The 23,662-nt window shown below is 63.1% G+C and overlaps 5 protein-coding genes across 5 annotated transcripts; 4 read left to right on the top strand and 1 right to left on the bottom strand.

The window, feature by feature from the left end:
* Positions 1-1,300: 1,300 nt before the first annotated feature.
* CHLRE_11g467640v5 (uncharacterized protein) lies at positions 1,301-2,406 on the bottom strand. The gene has a single exon (XM_001698756.2). It carries the CDS (start codon positions 2,271-2,273, stop codon positions 1,917-1,919), a length of 357 nt encoding a protein of 118 aa, XP_001698808.1. The 5' UTR covers positions 2,274-2,406; the 3' UTR covers positions 1,301-1,916.
* A 100-nt stretch (positions 2,407-2,506) lies between these two features.
* CHLRE_11g467639v5 (uncharacterized protein) lies at positions 2,507-9,850 on the top strand. Its single transcript, XM_043067395.1, has 17 exons — positions 2,507-2,783; positions 3,021-3,401; positions 3,634-3,747; positions 4,079-4,126; positions 4,394-4,504; positions 4,676-4,721; positions 4,999-5,081; positions 5,430-5,526; positions 5,812-5,969; positions 6,356-6,480; positions 6,759-6,981; positions 7,103-7,186; positions 7,430-7,510; positions 7,775-7,879; positions 8,159-8,292; positions 8,595-8,667; positions 9,032-9,850. Exons 1-17 carry the CDS (start codon positions 2,628-2,630, stop codon positions 9,329-9,331), a joined length of 2,319 nt encoding a protein of 772 aa, XP_042919394.1. The 5' UTR covers positions 2,507-2,627; the 3' UTR covers positions 9,332-9,850.
* A 46-nt stretch (positions 9,851-9,896) lies between these two features.
* On the top strand, positions 9,897-12,882 carry CHLRE_11g467638v5 (uncharacterized protein). Its single transcript, XM_043067394.1, has 9 exons — positions 9,897-10,074; positions 10,336-10,458; positions 10,781-10,827; positions 10,977-11,056; positions 11,233-11,272; positions 11,404-11,494; positions 11,697-11,730; positions 11,946-12,113; positions 12,286-12,882. The coding sequence occupies exons 1-9, from the start codon at positions 9,924-9,926 to the stop codon at positions 12,593-12,595; spliced, it is 1,044 nt and encodes a 347-aa protein (XP_042919393.1). The 5' UTR covers positions 9,897-9,923; the 3' UTR covers positions 12,596-12,882.
* A 74-nt stretch (positions 12,883-12,956) lies between these two features.
* On the top strand, positions 12,957-16,972 carry CHLRE_11g467637v5 (uncharacterized protein). Its single transcript, XM_043067393.1, has 10 exons — positions 12,957-13,202; positions 13,458-13,639; positions 13,850-13,948; positions 14,111-14,162; positions 14,328-14,635; positions 14,847-15,126; positions 15,417-15,500; positions 15,624-15,813; positions 16,008-16,117; positions 16,364-16,972. The coding sequence occupies exons 1-10, from the start codon at positions 13,141-13,143 to the stop codon at positions 16,518-16,520; spliced, it is 1,524 nt and encodes a 507-aa protein (XP_042919392.1). The 5' UTR covers positions 12,957-13,140; the 3' UTR covers positions 16,521-16,972.
* Positions 16,973-17,056: 84 nt separating this feature from the next.
* CHLRE_11g467636v5 (uncharacterized protein) lies at positions 17,057-23,651 on the top strand. Its single transcript, XM_043067392.1, has 4 exons — positions 17,057-18,523; positions 18,751-19,461; positions 19,585-21,633; positions 21,777-23,651. The coding sequence occupies exons 1-4, from the start codon at positions 17,174-17,176 to the stop codon at positions 22,962-22,964; spliced, it is 5,298 nt and encodes a 1,765-aa protein (XP_042919391.1). The 5' UTR covers positions 17,057-17,173; the 3' UTR covers positions 22,965-23,651.
* The last annotated feature ends 11 nt before the right edge of the window (positions 23,652-23,662 follow it).

The raw sequence follows: 23,662 nt of genomic DNA, 5'->3' as shown, positions 1-23,662 counted from the left end.
TTCGTCCTGGCTGTGTTTTGCCCTGTGTGTGTGCGCGTGTCCCCTCTCCGCGCTCCCGTGCCGCAGGGCTGATGATTTTAAGACGCCGCCTCCTGTCATGCCACCGGGGAGCTCTTCGTGAGCCCGGGCTCCATCCAGCCGCGTACCCAAGTACCCACCTACGTACCAGCCCCAGCGCTGCCAGCCTCTGCAGCCAGCCATGCCAGCTGTCCCGTGCCTCTCCCCAGCTGTCCCGTGCCTCTCCCCAGCTGTCCCACCCCAGCAGTCCCACATCCGCTGTCCCCTCCCAGATGTCCCTCCCAGCTGTCCCTTCCAGTAGTCCCTTCCAGTTGTCCCTTCCAGCTGTCCCACACCAACTGTCCCACCCCAGCTGTCCCTTCGGCTCCCTTCTCAAACGCAGCTTCAGCGAAATCTACAGCCTGCCCGACTCCCGGCGTGTGCGGCCTTCCGCCCGCCTTCCAAAACGCAACAGCCCCCGCCTCTCCTCGCCAGCCGCTCACAGCCGAAACTCTGCTTCTTTCTTAATCAGCCACAAACATCAGCCACAAACAATGCCTCGGAAACAACACCTCGGAAACTTCCTCCCATCTAGTGCGCGGCCACAGCTCCCCTACCGAACGTCGCAGCACCTATCCTCACCATCAGCAACGCTTCCTCACCTCCGGTTGTGCTGTTGGCGTGTTGCACCGCATTCGGCCTGCCCGCCACAATTGTCGTACACATTCGGGCCCCTCTTCTGCTTTGCTTCGCCTTGTTCTTGCCCCTGCTTGTCACACTGTCGCCCGGCCATTGTTTTGCTGCACGCCGTTGCATTACGCTAGTGCTCGTCTACACAGCTCATCCGTGGACGCCGGTCGACTGCCTGCAGGTGCGCATCGGCTATGCTATCCGCGCGGTGTGGCGTCGCATTGAGTCTGTGTGGTGCTATCGCCTTGGCCGGGCGCCCGGAGCGTGAGGAATGCGCGTCAGCAAAACATCGCCACAACCTGCCAGCTACCGTCGGTACAGTAACAGCGCGCGAACGACGCACCAATGCCTTGTCCCTTCTTGCTACGCATTTATGTGGGCACGGGTGGGAGCCACACACATCGGGACTACGCTTTCCTGCCCCTTGCCATGTTCCATCACGAGCGCTGCATCCCGCAGTCCCACCTAAAGTGGCCTGAGCTGGCGACGACCACGCCCGCGCCCCTGTTGACGTGCTCTGCTCAGCGCGGCCGCCATGGACAATATTCTGCCCCCTGCCCCCCCCCCTCTCTACGGCAGCAGGCCAATCCCCAACCAACAGGCAGGCAGCAGCATCGTTTAGCATTTACATCTTGCAACGCAATAGGTTGCATTTGCCGCGCACATGCATTCCGCATGTGAAATGGTCCCAGGGTACAGTCAACCCTTGCCGCTTCCTTCATGAAGAGGCAGTTTCTCTAATTCCTAACCACAGCCTATACATTCTTAGAACTATCCTATTCCTAATCAGCTAAACCGTCACCACGCAAACCCTGCATGCACTGCAACGAAAGTGCTGCTGGCCTCCAGGGGCCCACCCGTCTGTCTGCCCTTCCAGTCTTTCAAGAGTCTCACGCGCGAGTACCACGCGAAGCACAAGTCACACCTATCACGATAAGCTTAGTGCCGCACTCCTCAAGCTGGCATAGCAGCTGCATGCAGCAGGCGCCGGCTGCTCTGAGGTGGTGCGCAGGATGCGCTTAGGTCCACGCACGCTGCAGTGCCCACACGCCTCGTCCTGCTATCCTCATAGCTTTCACCAGCTTGCATCACCAGAGCGCTACCCCTTCTCTTCTTGCGTGCTGTGCGCTGCCTGTGGAAGGCCGAGCCTCCAGCCGAGCTTGCAAGGCGCCCGCTCCAGCACGCTAGTAGCGGCCCCCTCGCCCGGCACGCCAACGCCCGGCCGCTACTTAGTGCGACTTTGCGTACTCCGGGAAGTATGCCGGGTCATACTTGACGAGATCCTCCACCTCCTTGCGGCCCAGCGGCTTGCTGGTGAAAATAAACGTAAGCATGGCACCAGTCCAGAGCCCGGCGAAGAACTGGTAGCCCGGCGAGCCCAGGATGGGGAACACGCGTGGGGGCTTGACCTTAGGGTTAATTAGCACTCGCCGGACAATAGGGTCCTTGTCAAGGGCCGAGAGCACGTCGTTCTGAGGCTTGTCATAGTTGATGACCGGGACCGGGGGGCGCCACTCCTCCACAGAGGCCTTAATGGGCTCTTTGTTGCGCCACCTAATGTAGTCGGCAAGCGTCTTCATCGACATGGCGCCTAGTGCTCCCGACTGGAGCTGCCCCTAAAAACTTGCAAACAAGGCCCTATTCGCCTGCGGCCGATATAATCTGGTAGAGCAGGCTCCTAATGGCTTCGCTATGAGGTTGACGGGCGCTGGAGGGCCCGAAAAACAGGGGACTCGTGCCAATGGGCCGATGGCCAGCGAGCTCACCTCCAGACCCCTTTCGCCAGGTTCGTAATCACTATTAACAGATGTTTCGCTGAGCTTCTTACTCAGCGTTTGCTTCGGGGCCTGTGCTTTGGCTCAGTCGGTTTGCTCCTCCTCTTGAATTGCACTGTGTTGCTAAATCAGTGCTCACATCTAGATATCTAAAAGCCGCCTAAGATGGCTATGCGCCATCTGCGGCGCCTGCAAGAGCAGGCGGCCGCTAAAGCAGCTCCAGCCAACCCAGAACCAGAGGAGGAAGAGGAGGAGGAAGAGGAAGAGGAGTCTGTTGGTGTCAAGGCGCCGTTCAACCCCTTTGACCTGCTTTCGGACGACGTGAGCGATCTTGCCGACGTTGGCAATTCCTAGACGCACAGGAGGCACTTGCGCGCAACAGGGTCACGAGGGCAGCGCGTGACGTTTTATCCTCAGGGGGGGGGGCTGGCAGATGCAGTCGGGGGGGGGGGTAAGGGCTCGACAGGGTTGGCGTGGGGGCTGGCGTCTTGCGTGTCTGCTCCGTGCCAGTGGTGCACGCGCTGCGATACTTGCCTGGCCATTGTTGTCGCAATGCAGGAGGACGAGGCCGCGGCAGATGACGAGGAAGACGAAGCGGAGGAGGTAAACGGCAAGGATGAGTCTGAGGAGCCGGCACAGCCGCAGGCGCAGCAGCCGAACAAGGGCGCCGCTGCCGCTGCTCCTGCTGCGGCTGCCGCGCCTGCCAGCAGCAGCAAAAAGTCGAAGAACAAAAAGAAGAAGGGCAAGTCGGGCGGCGGCAAGGGCCAGGCCGCTGACAGTGACGATGACAGTGCGCCGGCGGCGGCGGGGCCAGCGGGCGGTGGCAAAGCCGGCGGCAAAGCCAAGGGCGTCGCCGCTGCGGCTGCTGCACCCGCGGCTGCTGCGAACAGCCTGGAGGACGACATCGACGCAATCGTGCGAGAGCTGAACCTGACCACGGTGCGTGCGGAGCAAGTGTTCAATAAGTGTTGCTGTGCAGGTTCGTGCACCGTTGAGTGATGTCTGGTTGCTGCTTGAGGGGTGTTGAGGGTCTGCGGGGCGACGGGGGGCGGTGATGTGCGGCGCCATGCGATGCAGGACGGCCGTTGGCGGTATTGCCGGTGTTGCCGCCGGCGCAGCTGCTCTCCGGTATGGTCCTGTCTGACGGCGCCGATACTGTGCCGTGTTGCAGGTGGGAGCTGCGGCGAGCAGCAGCGGCGCGGGGGCGGGCGGCGCCCGTGCGGCGGGCTCTGGCGCTCCCTCTGTGCTGTGTGTGGATGTCAAGGGGCTCCGAGGCGACGACGAGGTGGGTCGCGGGCGGCAGCAGGCTGTGCGGGGCAGAGCGAGTGGGAAGAGACGGGTGGAATGGGGTAGAGCGGGAGTACAATGGGTTTGCAGTGGGATGGAGCAGTGTGGAGCGCGCGCGTCAGGGACGGCGGGGAGTTGATGAGTGTTCGGGGTCTGTGCATGTCTTGCATGCGGGGCGCTGAGCAGTGATACTCGTGGGAACCACGAAGGAGCCTTGGGGTATCGAGGTCAAAGCATAGGCGTGGTGACAAACTGACAACCCCGTCTGTGACTAACTGTGTAACTGCCCTGGTTTTCCTCGTTGGCTGGTTCCTGGGGTGTATCGACAGCTCCGTCGCATCTTCGGCTCTGATGTGGTTGCGGCAGTGGACCGACAGGTGAGTGCGTGTGTTAGGAAAGCGCAAGGGCAAAAGTGGTTGACACTGTGTGTGTGTGGGGGGGGGTGTTTTGTGGTGGGGAAGGTGCGGAAAGTGCGCGTGGCTGGGTGGAGGCCATGTGGACTGTGCGGGCGCACGGGCGCTGGGTACCGGTATCGGGGCAGCAGCAGAGGGCTCAGCTCAAGGTCCTCAGGACATAGGTAAACACGGCGCCGTATTGGAGCTGCGTTCTTGAAATCAACAACCGCTTCACATCTCGGCCTGCAGGACCGTGCCCAGGCTGCGGAGCAGCGGCGGTACGGCAACGCATCGCGCGGACTGCCGGGTGCGCGGCGGCGCGGGCTGGCATTGAAGAAGGGCTGGCTTGTCGCGCCCAAGGTGAGGCGGGGTGGGTTCAGGCGATGGCGGCGACTCCGCGTGCTGGCATGAGGCATGTGTCCAGTACAGGGGGGGGGCGCACGTCTTGTTCCCTCTTTATCCGTCCTGGCCTATTGAAGGTGCATTGCTTGGGCTCACTCTCTGGTTCCTGTGTGTGGTTTGACGCCGCAGGAGCATTGGCCACCGAGTGAGGGCGGTCTCAGCATGGAGCTAGCGGGTGGGTAGCTGGGGGGGGGGGGGGTCCAGGCATGGCCAGCTAGCAGGTGGCTGGCTGGGTGGAGGGGTTGAGAGAAGTTGTGGGCTGTGGGCTAAATCTGCAGGTCCATTTGCAGGGCTGGGTGCGGCCGGGTGCGGCGGGATCGCGACATGGCGTAATAACTGCCAGGTCGGATGGGCATGGACGCCGCATCCCAGGCTGCCCGCCTTGTCATGCACCCCTCTCCATGTGTGTTGAATTCAGCACGTGTGCCTGTCATGCCACGTGCCGCACACAGGTCACAAGGCGGGCGTGCCGATGTTCAAATACACACACAGCCCGACGTATCGCGACACGCAGGCGCGCTTCTACCGCTGCCAGGTGTGTGCGTGTGTGTCGGAGGCTAGGGAGGGTCTGTCCTAACCCCAACGTGCCTGTGAAGCAAGGCACAGGAAAGGGGAGGCTCACGGGCAAAGGGCATAGGATTGCGGCGCTGAGCCGAACAATGTACCAGACCTGTGCTACTGCGCGGTGCTACTGGCGCCTGAACCTGACCGTGGCGCCCTCGGCCTCCACCTATGTACTTCCTGCACCACCAACACATACGCATACACCTACACACCAACAAACACGCACACGCAACACACGTACCGCATCGCACAAAGTCCTGCGTGCTTTGCGTGTTTTCTTGGGTTGTCCAACACACGCTGTCTTCCCCGTCCCCTGCAGGCCAGCTACGACCCCGCCACCATCGCGGCGCTGCTGCAGCAGGCGCCGTACCACGTGGACTCGCTGCTAGCCATGCACGACCTGTACCGCCACATGGGTGAGATACGGCACTGCATTGGGGGGCTGCGTGGTTGATGGCAGGATGTGCACATGCAGCCTCGCAGGGGCGTTGGTTGCAATCTTGCAGGCGCGCACCCGTGCGGTGCATGCCGTACAGGCCCCTGGTTGTCAAGTACCGTAATACTGTCAAGTATTGCTGTTTAGTACCGTATTGCTGGCATATGCTGCTGCTGCTGCTGTGCCCCCCTGACCTGCATCCCTGCTGCACCTGCTGCTGCTGTGGCCCCCTGACCTGCATCCCTGCTGCACCTGCCGCGCGCAGGCGAGAACAACTACGCGGAGGAGATGCTCGACCGCGCGCTGTGGGCTCTGGAGGCGGCCTGGCACCCGGGCTTCACGCCCGCCACCGCCGCCTGCCGGCTGGACTACGGCGTGGAGGAGAATCGGCCGCTGTTTGGGGCGCTGTTCCGACACGTGCAGGTGTGGATGGGTGGGTGGGTGCGTTTGTCGGGGGATGAGGGACGAGGTCGGGGTTGGGTTGGGTTGGGTGTTTAAGAGGGACAAGTCGAGAATGCGCTGGGCTAGAATGCAAGCTGCTAGGATTTAATGGGTGGGGGTGGGGGCAGCGGTGGACACCAGCTTCACTCAACAAGCGACACGGGGATGCAGGGGTCTGGGGGGCGGCCGCGCCACGTTGGCGGGTACTGAAGACAGGGGAGTTTCCAACGTTGCGCACACGCTTGCATTCCACGCATGCCGCCTACGCCACACCGCAAGTGCCCGCCCCCTGCTGTCTACCTCGCTGCATTTCTCTCTGTCATCTTTTGCAACCCCGCCGCACCCTGTCAACGTCTCTCGCCCCAAAGGCTCTGTCGCGCCGCGGCTGCCATCGCGCCGCACTCGAGTGCTGCAAGCTGCTGCTGGCGCTGGAGCCCGAGGACCCGCTGGGGGCCCTGTACCTGGTGGACTACCTGGCGGTGCGGGCCGGCAGGTGCGGTGGGGGCGATGATGATGGTTTATGCAAATATATAGATGATGAAGTGCCGTTTTCGTGTGAAGTTGTGTAAGATTATTGAAGTCAGTTGGCTTGAGTAGAGAAGTCTGAGGGTTACGGAATGGTTGATGGCGGCATCTTGGCTGGAGCCCGGGATGCATGGCAAATGTTGCTGTGGCCAAGAACCGCACTGGCACAGCCCGCTTGCCTTGCCTTCCAGGTTCCGGCCGTGCCCTCCAAATACTCGCGTCACCTTCATCACACAATTCCTACAGGTACGACTGGCTGCAGCGGTTTGTACTGCAGTTTGAGGGCAACCGCTCGCTGGCGCTGCTGCCCAACTACGCCTTCGCCCTGCCCATGGCGGCGCACCGGCGGCAGCAGGAGCAGGCGGGAGGCGGCGGAGGTGGCGGCAGCAAGGCGGCGGCGGAGCGGGCGCAGCCGGGCGCCAGCAGCAGCGGCAGCGGTGCGCCCGACCTATCGGGCTCGTCGCCACATGTGAGCATTCCTCCCGTGTCAGCCGTAGAGCTTGTTGTCGGGAGGCTAATAGATTCCTGGTCCGCCGAATCCTTGTATGGAAGTTTATTCCTCCGTAACCGTCAACTCCCAACCGCCTCAGGAGCTGCTGGTGGGCGCGCTGCTGCTGCACCCGCTGGTGCTGCCGCGCCTCATCGCCAAGCTGCAGGACAAGGGCGCAGCCAAGGTGAGGCCAAGGTACCGGGGGGGTGTAGATACCAGCAGTAGCAGTAGAGGGGAGGTTGGCGGTGGTGGTGTAGGCTTCAGTTTCTGCCGGTGTTTGGGTGGGGTGCGGGGCCGGAAGCTGCACCTCATCATCAAAGTACCCACGCCGGCCCATCGAGTGCATGCCAGTCCGTCCCCGCCACGGCACCTTTCCAGAGTCCCTAGCAACCCCTGACCCTGCATTACCTCGTCATCACCTCTGCAGGAGTCGTGGTGGAAAGACCTGTTAAACCGCAAGCTGTTTGCGGCCGCGGGCGACGGCGGCAGCGCGTCGCTGTCGCACCTGGTGCGTTGGGCCGTTGGGCTGGTCTGGGTTTGTGCGAAAGCGTCAGTTGTGGTATTTCTGGCGCGGCGAAGACACCGGCACACGCACATTCAACATCGGTGCAGTAGTTGGCCGTACCGGTATCCGTGTCCTACAAAGCAAACACGGCTGCCCCCCGCCTGACCCTGCTCCCCACACCTCTCGCTTTGCGTGTTGTTTCCCTTAACTAAGAAATAACCCCCCCTCGCCTGCGCCCTGGAAACCGCTGCCGCCCTCTTGCTGCAGGTGGGCTTGTACGTGGAGCGCAGTGGCGAGCTGTGGAAGCCGCCGGACCTGTTGGCGCTGCTGCGGGCGGCGGCGACCGAGGCGGCGGACGTGGCGGAGGGCAAGGTGGGTGGCGAGTGGAGAGGAGAGGGAGGAGGGAGGAGGGAGGAGGGAGGAGGCTATCAGCGAAAGGCTCATGGACAGATGTCAAGGAGTAAAGCGTCCCAGGCAGAACCCGAGAGAAGGCCGTAGCGCAAGGCCTGGCCTACAAGACGGAATGAAAACCCACACACGCCACGCCTCCGTAACCAATCCCTGATCACCCCTGCAACTCACTATTCCTACAACCCCTAACATACGACAACTGACTACTCCCGCACCCCTCCACAACTTCCACTCCCACAGCGCGCCCCCTCCAACGGCATCACCGCCGCCGACTGGGCCGCGCTGGCTCGCGAGTCCTTCCCCGCCAAGTCCGCCAACGAGTATGGACACTTGCGGCTCGCCGACTTCAGCGATGCCGTCAACGCCCTCCCGCGGTGCGTGTAGCGAGCTCTGCGATCGCTCGAGTTGATTGTTTACGGGAGACGGAGACGTCTGACTGTGCCTGTGTGTGTTTTGGGTATGTGCTTGCGTCGGGTCATTTGAATGCCATGCGCCCATATCATATGTGAATGTGTTCAATCGCGCATAAGCATCCGGACTCGCTGGGGACGGTTTGCTGCTATTGCTTTTGCTGTTGCTGTTTGCTGAACACTGTCGCCTGGCTATCGGCTGTCGGCTGTCTGACACGCTGCAATACCTGTTGGTTTCTCCTACGCGCACACATGCATGCTTGCAGGGAGGAGGTGGAGGCGGCGGTGCAGGGCGGCGGCGCCATGGTGGACGTGGAGGACCAGCTGGCGGAGCTGCAGGTGGGGGCGCGGAAGAGACGGAGAGGGCTGGTGGCTAGGGGTCGTGTGGGGGCGGAGCTGCATGCGGGGGCAGGAGACTGCGGGTGTAACTGGCATTGTGTGGGGGCGGAGCTGCAGGTTGGGGTGAGGGCTGGGGTGGGCCGTTAAGGGGCGTGACGGGGCGTGTGGCTGCCCAAGCAAGAAGGCCCAGGCCCTGAACGAGCACATGGAAAGAGAAACGGAAAGGTTACCGGTTATGAGGGGCGGGCGGGCGTACATGCATTCGCGCGGTACTGAAGCGGTTTTGGGCCCCATTCGTCCCACATGAGCACAGCAGCATCACATCCAGCACACAATGCGATTCAACCCGCTTGCACGTGCGCAGGAGCAAATGATCATGGCGGCTCAGCAGCGCCAGGCGGCCGGCGGCGCCGCCGCGCCCGCCATGACAGACGAGGAGCTGCGCGGCGCCAACCCGCTGCTGCTGCTGCTCCGGTCCATGCTGCCGTGGGTCAATGCCGGCCAGCAGCCCGACTACGCCGCTCCCGAGGCGCGCGGGGCCGCGGCAGGGGCAGCAGGGGCAGGGGTGGCAGGGGCGGCAGCGCCTGCGCCGCTGCCGGAGTATGACGAGGACGACGGGCACTTGAGTGACGAGGACGGCGTGGTGCGGAACGTACGGCAATAGTGGGGCTGCAGGAGGCTGTTGGGCAATGTGGTTTGGGGGGTGCCAAGAACTGGTGCTGAAGTGGCGTGGGGAGGGTGCAGTGAAGGTGCGGACACGGGTGTACGGCCAGGTGGATGTGTGTTGCATGTAATGTGTATGAGGCGACAATGTGGCATGATGATGAGGGCAAAGCTGCTTTGGCAGCAGGAACAGTTTTAGGCAGAAGCAGTAGAACCGCGAGGAGGTCCCGGATGTGCTTGCGGGTTTGACTAAAGGAGGGTCAAGTGAGTGCAGAGAGTTTGTGGTGAGGGCTTCCGAGCGGCATGGGGTTTCCGAGAGGCAGAGCGTTACAAATGCATGCATGAATCATTAGATTAGATGCTCGCGCGCCGGCGCAAGACTTGCGGGACTTCTTAGTTCGTACGTGCAGGTTTCCGGGATCTGGCAGGTTGACAGCCTGCCATCAACAGTTCAGGCGGCGCCAGGCAAGCCTGCCAGAAAGTATGGTTATCGAGTTGCCGTATGTAATGCTGTTTGACATCAACGATCCACAATCTCAACAAAATTACGAGCAATGCAGGCAACACGCAGCAGCAGTGGCAGCGCACACCTAATGATCACACGCGGCATGTCGTGGGCGTGCAGGGCGGCCGCGGCAGTGCTACTGCCGCTGCTGCTGCCGGCGCTGCTGCCGCCGGGTCTCGCTGGCGCTGGCGCTGGCGTCGGCATTCGCGTCGCGGAGGCCAAGACCCTCGAGCGAGATGGTACGGCGGCAGCATATTTGCATGATATTGCCTGAGAGTGGCTGCCGTCGACCCACGCTTAACAGCAGCCCAGCACCTTCCTGTCGCAGTGTCGCTGCCGCTACACACACGCACATCACACACATACACACGCCACGCTAGGCCATTGATGCCCAGCATGCCCAATTGCCCATCGTGCTCCTCTGGTCCCGCTGATGCGCTTGCACCAAGCCGTCACACCCCTCTGGCCGCCACTCGCCGCTCGCCCCGCTACCTCTGCAGTGTTCGGCCTGATTGCGCTGCATCAGGAGGTGCGTGACCGCTCGCCGGAGTGGCGCGGCGCCATGGACAAGTGGCCGGTGCACACATGCGACATCAACGGCACCTGCGCCGTGGACCCCTGCGGTGGGTGGGTGGGTGATTGGGTGGGTGGGCACAACGGACTGACGTCTGGCGGGGCGCACAAACACAGAGCCGTGCCTCACGGGGGAGGTTGTGATGTGCTGGTAGCTCGCGGGCGTGTCAAAGGGATGGCGGGGTGTGCAGCAACAGGCGCCACTGACACAGTGCGGTTGAACTTGCCTACCTGTCTTTCCACAAGGGGGCTTCCATGTATGGACTGGGGTGTGCTGTACTAAGTGAGAGGTTCACTGGCTTGATTGACCGGTCCCACACACGCCACGAACCCCAAACTCCACCCGCCACCCCTTGCCGCGGCACGCCACAGGCAATGAATGGGACCACGGCTGGGAAGCCATTTCGTGCCGCTACCAGGTAGGCGGGTACCTTGGGGAGCCTGGTTGTGGTCACATGCGGGCCTCGGCCGTGACGTGTGTGCCTCTGTCCCGGGACCATTCGACCCCTCCTCCTCAGCCCCCGCACCATCACACTTCCCGTGCTTTACCCACACATTTGCCCGGCAGCAAAACTGGCCCGCGGACATTCCTCGCGTCGTCACAAACATCCACTTGCCCAAGCGCAGCCTCATCGGCGCGCCGCCCAGGTGGGGAACATGGTGTGCTCTGTTTCACTGCCGTGCATTGCTTGCCTGTTGCCTTGTCGGACAGCTTGCATGCCTCGAGTCATGCGGGCTCATGTCTCGCATGGCAGCCTGGTCCTACCTGTGCCTTTCCTTGGCAATTCATCTCCACTTTGTCTCGTCACTTAATTACTCATCAGGAGCGTGGTGCTGCTCGCAAACCTGACCGAGCTTGACATGGTGGGTGGGGACCTGGGTGGAACATTGGTTGGGAAAGCAGAGCTGTGTGTGCATTCGTTCCTCGATTCCTGTGTAGAAGGCTGCATAAGGCACGCGCTACTGACCTCCTCCTCCTCCTCCTGCTCCTCCAGGACACCAATGAGCTAACCGGCCCGCTGCCCACGGACTGGGCCTGCCTGCGGAACCTAATTGAGATTGACTTCTCCAACAACCGGCTCTCGGGTGAGCCTGGGCGCACCTGGGTGCGCCTGGGTGCGCTTGGCGTCGCCAAGCGGCATGGGCTGGTGTATCAGGCGGCAGGGCGCCGTGGCTGCAGGCCTGTTACAGAGGGAGGTGCTAATTTGGTGGCAGAGTGCAGGATTGCTAACGCCTGTCACATGCACTCAGCATGACCCTGTGTGGTGTGGCCCCGCCCCACACACAGGCACCATTCCGCCGCAGTGGGGCCTGCTCGACGAGTAGGTGCCGCATTGAGTGCAATCCAGCATACGCCGGGTTGGGTACCTTGCTGCGTTTCCAGTGCCGCCGTACGTCAAGGCGTGGCCCTTGCACCACTTGCCTCCGTCTTCCCACGCCTCCTTTTCCAACGCCTCTGCGCCTTCTACAATCCACACAGCGCCCACCCACACGACATTCCGCACACACACGCACACACACACAATCATGCCCACAGACTGGTGGAGATGGAGTTCGACGGCAACCCGGGTGTGCGGGGCTGCCTGCCGCGTGGCGTGCCGCCGCGGGAGCGGCTGTGTGGCGGTTTGTTTGGATCCATCCCCTGCCCCACCTTCACCACGGACCGCATGATCGGCACGGCCACGACAGGCAGCCAGCTCACCGGGTAAATCGATGTTATGCTTCGCGGACACCCAGGCGCATGGCGGGCATTTGCACATGTAGGCAGTGCACGCTAGAGATGGGGCGTTGGCCCCGTGTTCCTGTGGCGCCCCGTGTTCTCATCCTGGAATCCCTGTTCCCACCGCGCTTATGTTACCGTGATCTGGCGCTTGCAGGCAGTTCTGCCCGCCCTACCCCGGCGGCGACACCGCTCTTGCCGCGACGCTCAGCTGCCCTGTGGTGGCAGACTTCCGTCGTCTCATTGTGGGCTTCTTCGATCAGCTCGCTGCGGAGCAGGCAGCCGCTCAAGCTGATCCAGGCGCTCCGGCACAAACGGGGAGCCCAGGGGTGGCTGTCGCTCAGGGCGCTGGTCGCGAGGGGGCCGTCGTGCCGCCAGGGTTGCTGGGAGGCGCGCTGCAGCGGGTGGCGGCGGCGCAGGGTGCAAGCGAGCCCGGTGCGGTTGGCGGCGGTGTGCCAAAGCGCTAAGTAGCCAGACATGCCATTTCCGGCCTAAAGGCGCTTGTCATGGGGGGGGGGGGGGAGTTCATCAGTGATGTGGGGTGGCAAATACAGTGATCAGTTGGTTTCGTGGCCGGGAGGATGGACGGACGTGCCCTGGCGCGCGGACATGTCTGTGGACACGGTGCAGTATGGAAGCTGCAAGGCTTGGCAACCTACGGGCATAGACTCTTGGCTTACAAATATAGACGTGAGGTAAAACACGGCGGCCTATTGGCCTATTGGCGAACCGTGAACTAGTAAGCTTTGAAATCGGCAGCTGGAATCCAGAGCGCGATCGACAGTCCGTTGTCCAGCCCGCTTGCCTGGCGTAAACTGAATTCTCGTAAACATGAAATAGCTATTCCTTGCTACATTATCGTGACCCGTCGCCTCGTGACCTTCTGAATAATCTTCCTAAGCGCGAAGCCTCCCCAGAAGAAAGGGCTCATCCTATCAAACCAATACTGTGCTGTACCCTTGGATTGCAACATACATTCTAAACAAGGTAGCCAAGGAGCAGGCGCAGCAGAATGGCTTTCGCGGCCGCGCTGGCTGAGAAGCGCGGGCCCAGAGTCGGCGACGCTGCCTCGTTGTGAGTCCAGCAGCTTCAATCTAGGGGTGGCGCGCATGTTGAACCCCAGCTGCTTGGACAAGGGGACGATTGCTCCACACCGCACGGCCCCCTCTCACTGCTCGTCCGCTAGCTCAGCAGCGTAGGCTGCGTTCAGACTCACGCGCAAGCTGCTGTGCGTGCTGTTAGGTTCGTGGCGAGGCAGAATCCTTGGGGCAGAGCCCCGCCGCCTGGCACTTGCACAAGTTCTCGACGCCCCAACCCGCCCCCTCATAGGTGGAACTTCACGCCCGCGCCCGGATGGAGCCGTGAGGAGGTCCAGATCCTGCGCCTGTGCCTCATGAAGCACGGCGTGGGGCAGTGGATGCAGATCCTAAGTACGGGCCTGCTGCCGGGCAAGCTCATCCAGCAGCTCAACGGCCAGACGCAGCGCCTGCTGGGGCAGCAGTCGCTAGCAGGTAAGACTAATGACCAGAACGGCCGTCATGGGTAGGGCGTGCTGGGCATCCAAGGCCAACGATGTGGTGCTTGCCGTCGTGAAACTGTGCGTCTTGATGTGTGCTGATTTCTGTGCGTATGGGAAGGGGCACTTCGGCTGCAGCAGGTTGGCCTTTTGGCTCTGAGCTGACGTCTGTCATGTGTGCGCGGTCCACCAATTGCCCTCGTAGCGTACACGGGACTAAAAGTAGACGTGGACCGCATCCGGGTAGACAACGAAACAAGAACGGACGCCACGCGAAAAGCCGGCCTCATCATCAATGACGGACGTAAGTCCAGGGCTGAGGGAAGATGCAGTGGCCGCAGTGCCCTCATGTGCCTGATGTGACTGGGAGAGCAGCGTGCCTCAGTCAGCGGGTCCTACAACCCCGTCAATGTCTTACCCGCCGTGAGTGCTCGCTACCCGCCTGTCATTGCATGCCCGCGCGCAGCCAACCTCACAAAAGAGATGAAGGAGAAGATGCGCCAGGATGCTGTGGCCAAGTAAGTGTTCCGCGCTTGGCGTCGGAGGGACGTACTTGCGTAACGCGCAGCGGCAAAATCCGGCAGGATACGCATCGCGTCTTTGCCCCTCACTCTCACCCTGTCACCCAAAAGTGAGCCAGGCCTGATGCTCTCTTCCCGCGCCACGCTGCACTGCAACTACAGGTATGGGCTGACGCCCGAGCAGGTGGCGGAGGTGGACGAGCAGCTCGCGGAGATCGCAGCGGCCTTCAACCCGGCCTCCACGTCGGCGGCGGCAGGGGCAGGATCCGGGGCGGCGGCGGCTGGGCAAGCTGCGGCAGCTGGGTCGGGGGCTGGCGGATCGGGTCAAGCTGCAACGGCAGCAGATGCGGGCGGGGCGGCAGGGCGAGGCACGGGCTCGGCGGGCGGCGCTGCGGCGGCCGCGCCACCCCGCAACGCTCTGGCAATCAGCACAGGCGTTCTGGCGGCGACGCTTCTCGACGCCAGTCTCGGTAAGCATTGGCTGGACCCCACATTTCCGCCCGATCCGGTGTACGCTTCCTTGATCGCTTCCGGCCTCCTGTCAGACTACATGCCGCGCACTCTTGGCTGATATCACGACGCGCGTTGCGCACGTGCCACCCGCCTCCCACTATAGACAGCTACGCGGCATCCCAACGCACATCCCCTCGACCAACCCACATCGCGCCCTCGACCCTGCAGGCAACCTCATGGCCCAGCCCACGGAGCAGCTCAGCGCGGAACAGCTGGGCCAGCTGCTGCTGCGCCTGCGCAACCGACTGGCTTGCCTTGTGGACCGGGCCCGCGGCCGCGCCGGGTTGCCGCCCCGCACGGCGCCGCGCTGGGCAACCGAGGCCGCCGCGGCGGCCTGCCTCGCAGCGATGGCTGCGGCGGAGGCGTCTGCACCGCAGGCGCCGGCGGCGGCTGCAGGCGGCCAGGAGGGCGCTGCAGGGCCGGTGATGGTGTCTGTGCCCTTCAGCAGGTGGGCGTGGGTGGTGGCAGTCGCAGGCATGTACACACGGGAATGGAAGATAGCCGGACAGGTTTAGTTGATATGCGCGCACAATGTCTCAGGCGGGGGGTGGGGTACTACGAACCTTTCTTCCGCTTCTTGCCTAGCCATTTGGCCACGGCGTCGATCGATGGCGATATGGCCCAGGATTCTTAGCTTGCCGCGTATGGCCAAGCCCAGCTTCAGCAACAGGGTTACATAGCAGTTCTGTGCATGCGTCATATCATCCCGGCCCCCACCGTTGCCTTGCCGGACTGCAGGGAGGTGCTGGCGGAGGCGACCGCCTGCCGCGTGCGCAGCGGCACGGCAGCGGGGGCACGCGGAAACGCTCCGGGCGCGCAAGGGTGAGTGTGCGGAGACCAGCAACACGCACGACGGCAGCTCCCTAACGTGTTTGGTCCGTAGCTTGCATGGGTTTTGGTGGTAGACTCACCGTGCGTGCGGTTCGCTGTCTTGCTGTGTCGCAGGGGCGTGCGGAAGCGCACCAGCAAGGGCGGCAAGGCTAAGGGCGGCGACCGCGAGTGGTCGCCGGAGGGCGAGGAAAACACGGCCCCCCAACCCCGAGGCGGCGGTAAGCGCAAATCCGGCGCGGTGGCTGGTGGCGAGGAGGCAGACGGCGTGGCGAGTGGGCGCGCCAAGAGGGCGTCTCGTCCCAAGGTAGGTCACCCAGCGCAAAGTACTGTCTCTCCCTTTCGGGATCCTCTTGGTGACCGCCGACTGCCGTTGCTTGCTGCGGCGCTTGCGCGCCCCGACAAGCGTGCCCCAACGCTGTCCCCAAGCAACCTTTTCGTTCCCATCTTTTCAACCTGACTCTTGCGATTTTGCTCCGTGTACCGGTATGTGTGACACAGCGCGGCTCCTCCAAGCACGATCCGTACGTGGACGACAACGACTACGGCGATGAGGGCATTGACCCCTTCGACGTCGGGGACGACTTGGACGACATGAACCCGCACGGCAGGTGCGCACCGTACGGTACTGGAAGGGGGCTTGCAGTAGTTGCAGCTGTGCTACTGTGCTAGTAGCTCCGCAGAGGTGCTTCCTGTCCTTTATTTCAGAATTCGGATTGTACCGTGCTCCTGTAGCGCGCATGCGGCGCGACCGTGGGCGCTGACACATGGACCCTCTCGTACGGACGTGCCGCGCCGTGTCACGTCCGCTCCGACTCACTTCGTGTTTTTCCCCCGTACCGTGACACCCGTGGCAGGTACGGCAACGGCGGCGGCCGCCGGGCCGACCCGTCGGAGGCCATCAGCGCCCTCACAGCCATGGGCTTCACGCAGAGCAAGGCCCGCGGCGCGCTGCGTGAGTGCAACTTCAACGTGGAACTGGCAGTGGAGTGGCTGTTCGCCAACTGCCTGTGAGCGGTGCAACTGGGTTCCTGCCATCCACGGAAACCTATTTCTTTGAGCGGGTTGATGGACCAGGGGAGATTAAGCGCGGGCATTGTGAGCAGGTTGCATCTGACGCCGCTGGGGTCTGTTGTCGCTGGGCAAGTTAGGGAAGGGACGCAAGGTTGAGAAAGCAAAAGGATGATGGACAATGCATGCGGTGATGATGGTCAGTGTGGCTGGACCAGGAGGCCTGGGATAGCTGCCCACATAGGCAGTATCGGAACTTCGTCGGGCACTGCTTTATACGCCCTGATACTCCAGCGCGTCCTTGAAAGGGCTGCCAGCGCAAACGCTGCGCGCCCTGCGGCGGCGTCACCCCAACCTGTGACCTGGCATGTCGTTGTGGGACCGGCTGAGCGTTGATTGTGTGCGGGAGTGGGACAAGTCGGACCGTGCCTACGGCCGTGCCCCCAGGTCAACACGGCCGCGCATCACACATCTGGCCCTGGCGGAGTCTCCACAGCGTCCAGCATACACTGTTAAAATGAACACACAAACATATAACACGACCGCGGCTGCGCGTTTTCAGGTCATAACAGGACCAGGATGATAACATTACTTTGACTCAGTAAGCAGGGCCGTTACTCGTATGAGATTCATGTCCTTGAAGCCTGAATGAACTTATGTGGCCGCATGCGGCCTTTGCTTTACGTGTTTGCGCCCTCCTCATAATACATGTGTGTGTCGCTAAGACACAGATTCTCACGCCACAGCTGCTGCTTAATTCAACTGCATGCACTCAAAGCCAGCTAGAAGTTCCAGCCCTAGCATGCGGCTTCAGCGCAAACATCTCGCTCAAGGCAGGCTCGCTCCCAGCACAGCTGCCCGCGAATACTCGGTGGACGTCAGCGGTTCAGCAGCTTGAGGCAACTTTAGGCTGCAATGGCAGCTCGGCGCTTCAAGGCCCCGCCGGGTGCGGAACCGACCCCTCAACGCTGGCGGCAGCGGTGCCCGCCAGCCTGGACCTCCGCTCGCTGTCGGGTCTCTTCAGCGTGCCGCCCAACGGCACCCTAGAGATCAGGGGGCTCAGCATCGTGGGTGCCGCGCTGCCGTCGGCGCCCTTCCCGCTGCCGGCGTCGGGCTTTCTGGCGCTGTCGGCGTTCCGGCTGGGCGCGGGCGCGCGGCTGCGGCTGGTGGACAGCTTCCTCACAGTGCCCTCCTGCGCGCTGTTGTCGCTGCACCAGACGTACGCGTGCGGCGTGTCTCCCTCTCCCAACGTGACGGTGACGCCCAGCAGCCTGGTGGTGCACCGCCTGACGACGCCCAGCCTGGATGCGACCAACGTGACGGTTCAGTGCTCGGGCGCCGCAGCTCCCTTCCCCTGCCTGGCGGCGTCTGTGCGCAGTGGCACGGAGCTGTTGGCGGCGGTGCGGTCCGCGCAGGAGAGCTCGGACGCGGCCACTGCAGCTTTTGGAAAATTCACGGCAACGCTTTATCTGCAGCTCTCGGGCCACATTTTGCTGGCGGAGTCAGTCGCTCGCGACTGCCCGGACTGGAGCACACGGGTGCGTATCAGATACTTCAAAGCCTCAGCTGACCTGTTTGTCCCGCTCCTGGAGCCGTGTCCAATAATCACAAACATGGCTATCGTGCTTCAAGGCACCGAGGACGGGTCCACGGTTCTGGACCTCGCGGGGAGCACGTCTCTCTTTTCGCTTGAAAGCCGTGCTGTCGGCTTCTCAGGATCTGTAGAGCTTCGGTGGCTGAGGCTGCGGAATCCTCCGGCGGGCCCTCTGGGAACTCTGCCGTACAGCCTTATGCGGCTGCCGCTGTGGACGTTTGAGTTCCGGCGGCGGGTCGTGGGGGTGGAACTGCCGGCGTACCTCCGCGTGTCGGACTGTGTGTTGGAGCTGCCGCCGGAGGAGATCGCAATGTGGCGGTATCGCTCATCACTTCCGTTGGTTCCTGAGCTGCAGCAGCACACGTGCCTCGTGGATGATAGCTTCTACATGCTGGAGGCAAAGCTTCCGTCGGTGAGGCCATATCAAGTAGTAAATGTGATGGGTTTAATATCTCCGGCCCCGTTCCTACCACACGATACGAAGCGTGGAGGGCGTGCCGCAGGCACGCATGGATCTGGGCTTGCCAGCATGCGGGGTTGCGTGCCTCCACAGGTTGCATGTTCCCATCATGACCTGTCTGCCTTGCTCACATTGCCAATGACGTGTCCCCGCTGCTTCCCATGTGTTATGCTGGCCAGGAACAGCCGCACCCAAAAGACATTGTCTTAACCTACGGGTCCGGATGGAGCGGCAGCTTCTTTTACCAGAGGTTGCTTCTGCAGACTGTAGTGCGCGACGGTATAGCCACCGTGCCAGCAGCAGCAGTAACGGCAGTAGTACCAGGCGCGTTCCCGGGCGGACTCCCGCCTCAGCAGCACCAGGACCAGCAGGCATTGGGCGGCGGGACCATAGCTGCCGCGTCAGCGGCAGCTGCAGCCGCAGCGGGCACGCTGCTATCGAGCTGGCCCTTTTTGTCAGCTGCGAAGCGTGCGCAGCTGCTTGCAGCCACCGCCTACATTTGGGAGCCCAGCATGTGCCTCTTGATTGCGCCGGGCTCACCGATGGGCATCGCAGCGAGTCAGGTCCGGTCGGTGATTGCAGCTGCCATACAAGCCGCGGACGTGGACAGCATGTCAGGCGGAGTGGAGCAGCGGGCGCAACAGGTGGCGTGCTTCCAGCAGGCAAACTCCACACAGAACTCAACAGCCGTTGCGCCTCCGGCGGGTGGCACGAACAGCACCAACAGTGTCGCTTTCAGCATCAGCAGCGCCGACAGCAGTGCTCGCTTGCCAGCGGGCTGCATGCTTTCGCAAGACGTCCGAGTGCTCGCACTCTCCGTTGATGCCTACCTTGACTTTCGGATCAACATTGTTGACGCACTGGCGCCCAAGTACAACCCTCAAAGACAGGTGCGGTTGCGTAAGCTGGCGCATCGCCTGCATTAGCGCTTTGCATGTCACCGTCGCTACAAGTGTTGCTCGCGATCGTGATTTTGGCACTGCCTCGCTCGTTGTCGCCGTTCCCACCTGCAGGTGGCCATGTACGCGCCCGCCATGCTCATGGGGGAGCCGCTGGGCGCGCGTGTGTTGGACCTGGCGGGCTTGATGGCGGCGGTGCGGCTGAGCGGGCCCGGCGCCGCGTGCATGACGCTGCGGCACCTGGTGCTGATTGGCGCCCCGCCCGCCAGCGCTCCACCAGCCGTGTGGGTTGCCAGCCCGCGGCCCAAGGCAGCCCCGCCGCCGTCAGCCCCGGGGCCGCCACCGCCGTCTCCGCCCCTCGCCAGCAGCACCCCCGCCGCAACACTGCCAGCCGGAGTGTCACTCGCAGGGCCCGCAACACAAACAGCAGACCACAGGCGGCGGCGGCGGCGGCGGCTGGGAAGCAACCGAAGGCTTGCGCAACAGGCATCAGTCGCGGCCACATCACCGCCGCCACCGCATCAGGCAGCAGGCGTCTTAGCAGGGATGACTCAGGGTCTGGCGCCAGCGCTGACCAACTTCACGTCCTGCCTGTGGACGTTTGAGTTCAGCCGCTCGCCGGAGGCCCTGGCGGCGGACTTGGCGGGCGGCGCGGGCGGGCGGCCGGCGGGCCTGCCGCGTCTTTTCCTAGACTCGGTGGTGCTCGTGGTGCCAGAGGCGGAGCTGCAGCTACTGGGGCGTGTGTGGGCCGCATCGGCTGACATGCTGAGCGGCCGGCTGGCGTTCTCTGCAGACACGGACCCCGGTCTGGCTGCGGCGCTGCGTGCAATGCTGGAGGGCTCGCAGCTAGGGGGCGGCAGCGGCAGCGGCTCTAGTGCAAACCAAGGCACTGTCTCTCTGTGGTTCCCAGTACTCAGCTGGTGCGGGTATGTGGGCCTCAACGTGACGCTGACCTCGGCGCTGCCGGCTGCCGCGGCTGATGAGTATGGTCAGAGCACAGCTGCGGGCACCCTCATCCCACCGGTGATGCAGCTGCCCTGGGTGCGGATGGCGGCACCTTCGCCCGCTACACCACCGGGACAGGCAATCGGAGATGACCCGTCAGCAGGTGGCGTGCCAACGGCAGGGAATGTCCGGCTGCCGGCGGGGCCCCTTGGGTTTGAACCCGGGGCGTCTCCGCGTGGGGACCCGCCACCCGCAACGCGGCAGCTTCCGCACTCTGCGGCAACCGCGACGAGCCAAAGCCCCGCACACGGGCTTGCTAGCCCGCCAGAAAGCTCTCCTGGTGTGCTTATCAGCAGCGACCAGGGCAGCACCAGCACCAGCAACGGCACGGGCGGGAGCAACGCAAGTGGCAGCGGGATTCCCTTCATGCGTTCTGTGCTCGTGCCCTGCTTGGTCTCTGGCGTCGTGGTGGGGCTGGCTGCTGCAGCGGTGACATGGGAGTGCCGCCGGCGGCGTCGCCGTGATCAACAGGCCCTGCCGCAGAAGCAGCTCGGGCCGGACAAGGGTGTGCAGATCGAATCCTCGCGCAATGCGTGCGATGGCGGTCAGCTGCCGAATAGCAGCCTGGAGGCACCCAGCGGCTCCGATGTCGTTCACGCCGCCGCTACCTTCCCAACCTCCGGTTCAGGCCGCAGCGGCGGGGGCGGGGTCGCGGTGTTGTTGGCTGTGGCACCCTCGGGCAATCCACGAAGCAGTAAGCGGCACAAGCTGTGGAAACCGGACATACATAGCTCTGGCAATGCAACGCCGAACAGTTCGCCGCGCGCTTCATCACAATCCTCCGGAGGCCTTCGTCGGGCGATGTTGAACATGCTGCACGCACTTGAACACAGCCGGCAGCAGCTGTCCCACGCATCGCAAGCGCCGATCGGCACAGGGGAGACGAAGGGACCAGCTGCGGGCTTGTCTGCAGCGACTGGTGGCACCGCTGCTTCCACGGATGGCTTTGTGCCCACGCGACCTGGCACGGATAAGTACGGCAGCTCTCATCAGACACAGCAGCATGAACACGAGTCACTGCCACTAGGCTGCCCCGAGCCGCCGCCTGTGCTGGCCATCACCGGCGAGCTGGGCCGCGGCGCGCAGGGCGTGGTGTACCGCGGCGTGTGGCGCGGGCTGGACGTGGCGGTCAAGAGCGTGCTGTTCCACCTCGAGCCGGTGCGTGGGGTGCTGCCGTGTCTGGGTACGTATTGGGCACACGTGTGGGGCTGCGGGCTTCCATGCACCACATGCGTTGGCTTGGCGACTAGTCGTCGTAGGCACGTGTTCACTCATCTGCATGTGGTCTTACCCGCTTGCAGGGCCCTGGCGGCGCGGCCCGGGACGTCCCTGTGCAGCGGGCGGTGCAGGAGGCGGCCATTGCCGTGAGCATGGCGCACCCCAACATTGTGGCCACCTACACCTACCAGCTGCAGCCGCTGCAGGCACAGGCACCAAATGCTCACAGCGAGCAATGGGTCCGAACGGGAAACGATTCATATCTAGGAACAACAGTCGACTGCACAGGCAGCGGCAGTGGATCATCAGCCACCCCCGGACATGCTGCCGAGGCAGAGGTGTGGAAGCTGACGCTCATTCAGGAGCTGTGTGACGCCAACAGCCTGCGGCACTGCCTGCAGTCCGGGCTGCTGCTGCTGGGGCGGCAGGCGGGCGCAGGCGCAGGCGTAGGCACAGGCAGCGACGCTGGACAGTCGACAGCTCTACAGCCGCCGCCGGCCCGGACTATGTTGCTGCTTGCCTGCGACATAGCGCGGGGCCTGGCGCACCTGCATGAGCGCGGGGTGGTGCACGCGGACCTGTCCTCCAACAACGTGCTGCTGCAGAGCACTGCGGGTAGGCCGCCTAGGATGTCAGCGCCAGGCGCAACGGGCGGCGGCCCGCCCGCCCCCAACAGTAGCGCAGTGGACACGGGGCTTTGCGTTGTGGCCAAGCTGTGTGACTTCGGTCTGAGCGGACGACTAGACGTGGAGGCGGACGCAACGCACCTTTCAGGGCCCGCCAGGCGCTCCTCTGCGTACTCTGCGCCGGAGCTGGTGGCGCACGGCCGCTCTGGCCCGGCAGGCGACGTGTACGCCTTCGCGGTAGTGCTGTGGGAGCTGGCGCTGGGCCTGCCGCTGCCTGTGGCCCTGGTGCGGCCTGAGAGCGCAGGCCTGCGTGCTTGGCAGTCGGAGCAGGCGCGCCTGTTGCCGCTTGGAGATGACGACTTGAATGCGTCAGGGACAGGGGGTCAGGCGTCGGATGTTGCCCTGGCATCCCTGGCGCTGCCTCCAGGTCTGTTGTGGTGGCCGCCCGGCACTCCGGCTGGGCTTGTGTCCCTAGTTGCGGAGTGCTTGAGGCCCGAGCCCCGGTCACGGCCGCCGGCAGCGGCAGTGCTACAGCGGCTGCAGGCACGGCTATTGAGTCCGCAGGGTGTGGGGGAGGAGCGGCAGGGCAGTAGGCATTGGAAGGGCATCCTTGGGATCATGACCGCTCTCTTGGGGTTTGAGTAGTAGGGTGTACGTGCGGGCACATCACTACTCTGTACTGTATGCGGTTTACAGATAGGTATTGATGGGCGGATTTGATGAGGTTGACTGAATGACCCTGCAGATTGCCATATTTTATCAACAGCAATGGAAGCGTTGCAACTTTACACACATCCAGGCACGCAACTAGATAACATCTGCAGCATTGGCCGTGCGCCATAGAAGGCCCTGCGAGGTGCACCATTCATAATTCATTGTTTTCTGGCATTACTGCACATGTTTAAGCAGGACTGCTATGGCATTGTTGCTCTGGTTCACATTGAGTTGATGGGGATGATGGTTGGGATGGGAGGAAATGTTGAAGCAGATAGTCATTGTCAGGGGCAGGCCTCAAAAGCCCATGCTTCCCAGGTGTTTTGAGCTGTACCGGGTCCGACGGCCGAGGGCACGCGGCCTGGCCACGCCGCCACTTAGTGGATGTCACTGTTGCGGTTGGCACATGAAAGTTGCGGGCGGCGTTTCAGGAATAGCCTATGCGCGCAAGGCTGCAGGGGCGCGTGTCAACGTGAGCCATGCGGTGTAGCACGCGTTGGTAGCAGGGTGATTCCGGTCAACCACTCATTGGACTGCCCCTTGACTCTTCAGGGCCATCGCTGTTGTTGCCTGACCTTGCGGATTATACGGCACGCTCTGTTGTAATCTGAGGCCAACGTCCGTTTCCT

This window comes from Chlamydomonas reinhardtii, chromosome 11 (assembly GCF_000002595.2).
Source record: "Chlamydomonas reinhardtii strain CC-503 cw92 mt+ chromosome 11, whole genome shotgun sequence".
Lineage (NCBI taxonomy): Eukaryota > Viridiplantae > Chlorophyta > Chlorophyceae > Chlamydomonadales > Chlamydomonadaceae > Chlamydomonas > Chlamydomonas reinhardtii.
Note: the sequence above shows the minus strand (reverse complement) of the source record. Positions and strands in the feature narration are given on the sequence as shown.

Coding starts and splice junctions, on each gene's coding strand:
- CHLRE_11g467637v5 (XM_043067393.1), top strand. CDS start 13,141: ATGGCTTTCGCGGCCGCGCTGGCTGAGAAGCGCGGGCCCAGAGTCGGC. Junction 13,640..13,849: donor GGGGCAGCAGTCGCTAGCAG/GTAAGACTAATG, acceptor TTGCCCTCGTAG/CGTACACGGGACTAAAAGTA. Junction 13,949..14,110: donor CCTCATCATCAATGACGGAC/GTAAGTCCAGGG, acceptor GCCCGCGCGCAG/CCAACCTCACAAAAGAGATG.
- CHLRE_11g467640v5 (XM_001698756.2), bottom strand. CDS start 2,273: ATGTCGATGAAGACGCTTGCCGACTACATTAGGTGGCGCAACAAAGAG.
- CHLRE_11g467636v5 (XM_043067392.1), top strand. CDS start 17,174: ATGTGGCCGCATGCGGCCTTTGCTTTACGTGTTTGCGCCCTCCTCATA. Junction 18,524..18,750: donor TGGAGGCAAAGCTTCCGTCG/GTGAGGCCATAT, acceptor TATGCTGGCCAG/GAACAGCCGCACCCAAAAGA. Junction 21,634..21,776: donor TGCTGTTCCACCTCGAGCCG/GTGCGTGGGGTG, acceptor ACCCGCTTGCAG/GGCCCTGGCGGCGCGGCCCG.
- CHLRE_11g467639v5 (XM_043067395.1), top strand. CDS start 2,628: ATGGCTATGCGCCATCTGCGGCGCCTGCAAGAGCAGGCGGCCGCTAAA. Junction 2,784..3,020: donor TTGACCTGCTTTCGGACGAC/GTGAGCGATCTT, acceptor GTCGCAATGCAG/GAGGACGAGGCCGCGGCAGA. Junction 3,748..4,078: donor GGCTCCGAGGCGACGACGAG/GTGGGTCGCGGG, acceptor GTGTATCGACAG/CTCCGTCGCATCTTCGGCTC.
- CHLRE_11g467638v5 (XM_043067394.1), top strand. CDS start 9,924: ATGATCACACGCGGCATGTCGTGGGCGTGCAGGGCGGCCGCGGCAGTG. Junction 10,075..10,335: donor CAAGACCCTCGAGCGAGATG/GTACGGCGGCAG, acceptor CTACCTCTGCAG/TGTTCGGCCTGATTGCGCTG. Junction 10,828..10,976: donor CCATTTCGTGCCGCTACCAG/GTAGGCGGGTAC, acceptor TTTGCCCGGCAG/CAAAACTGGCCCGCGGACAT.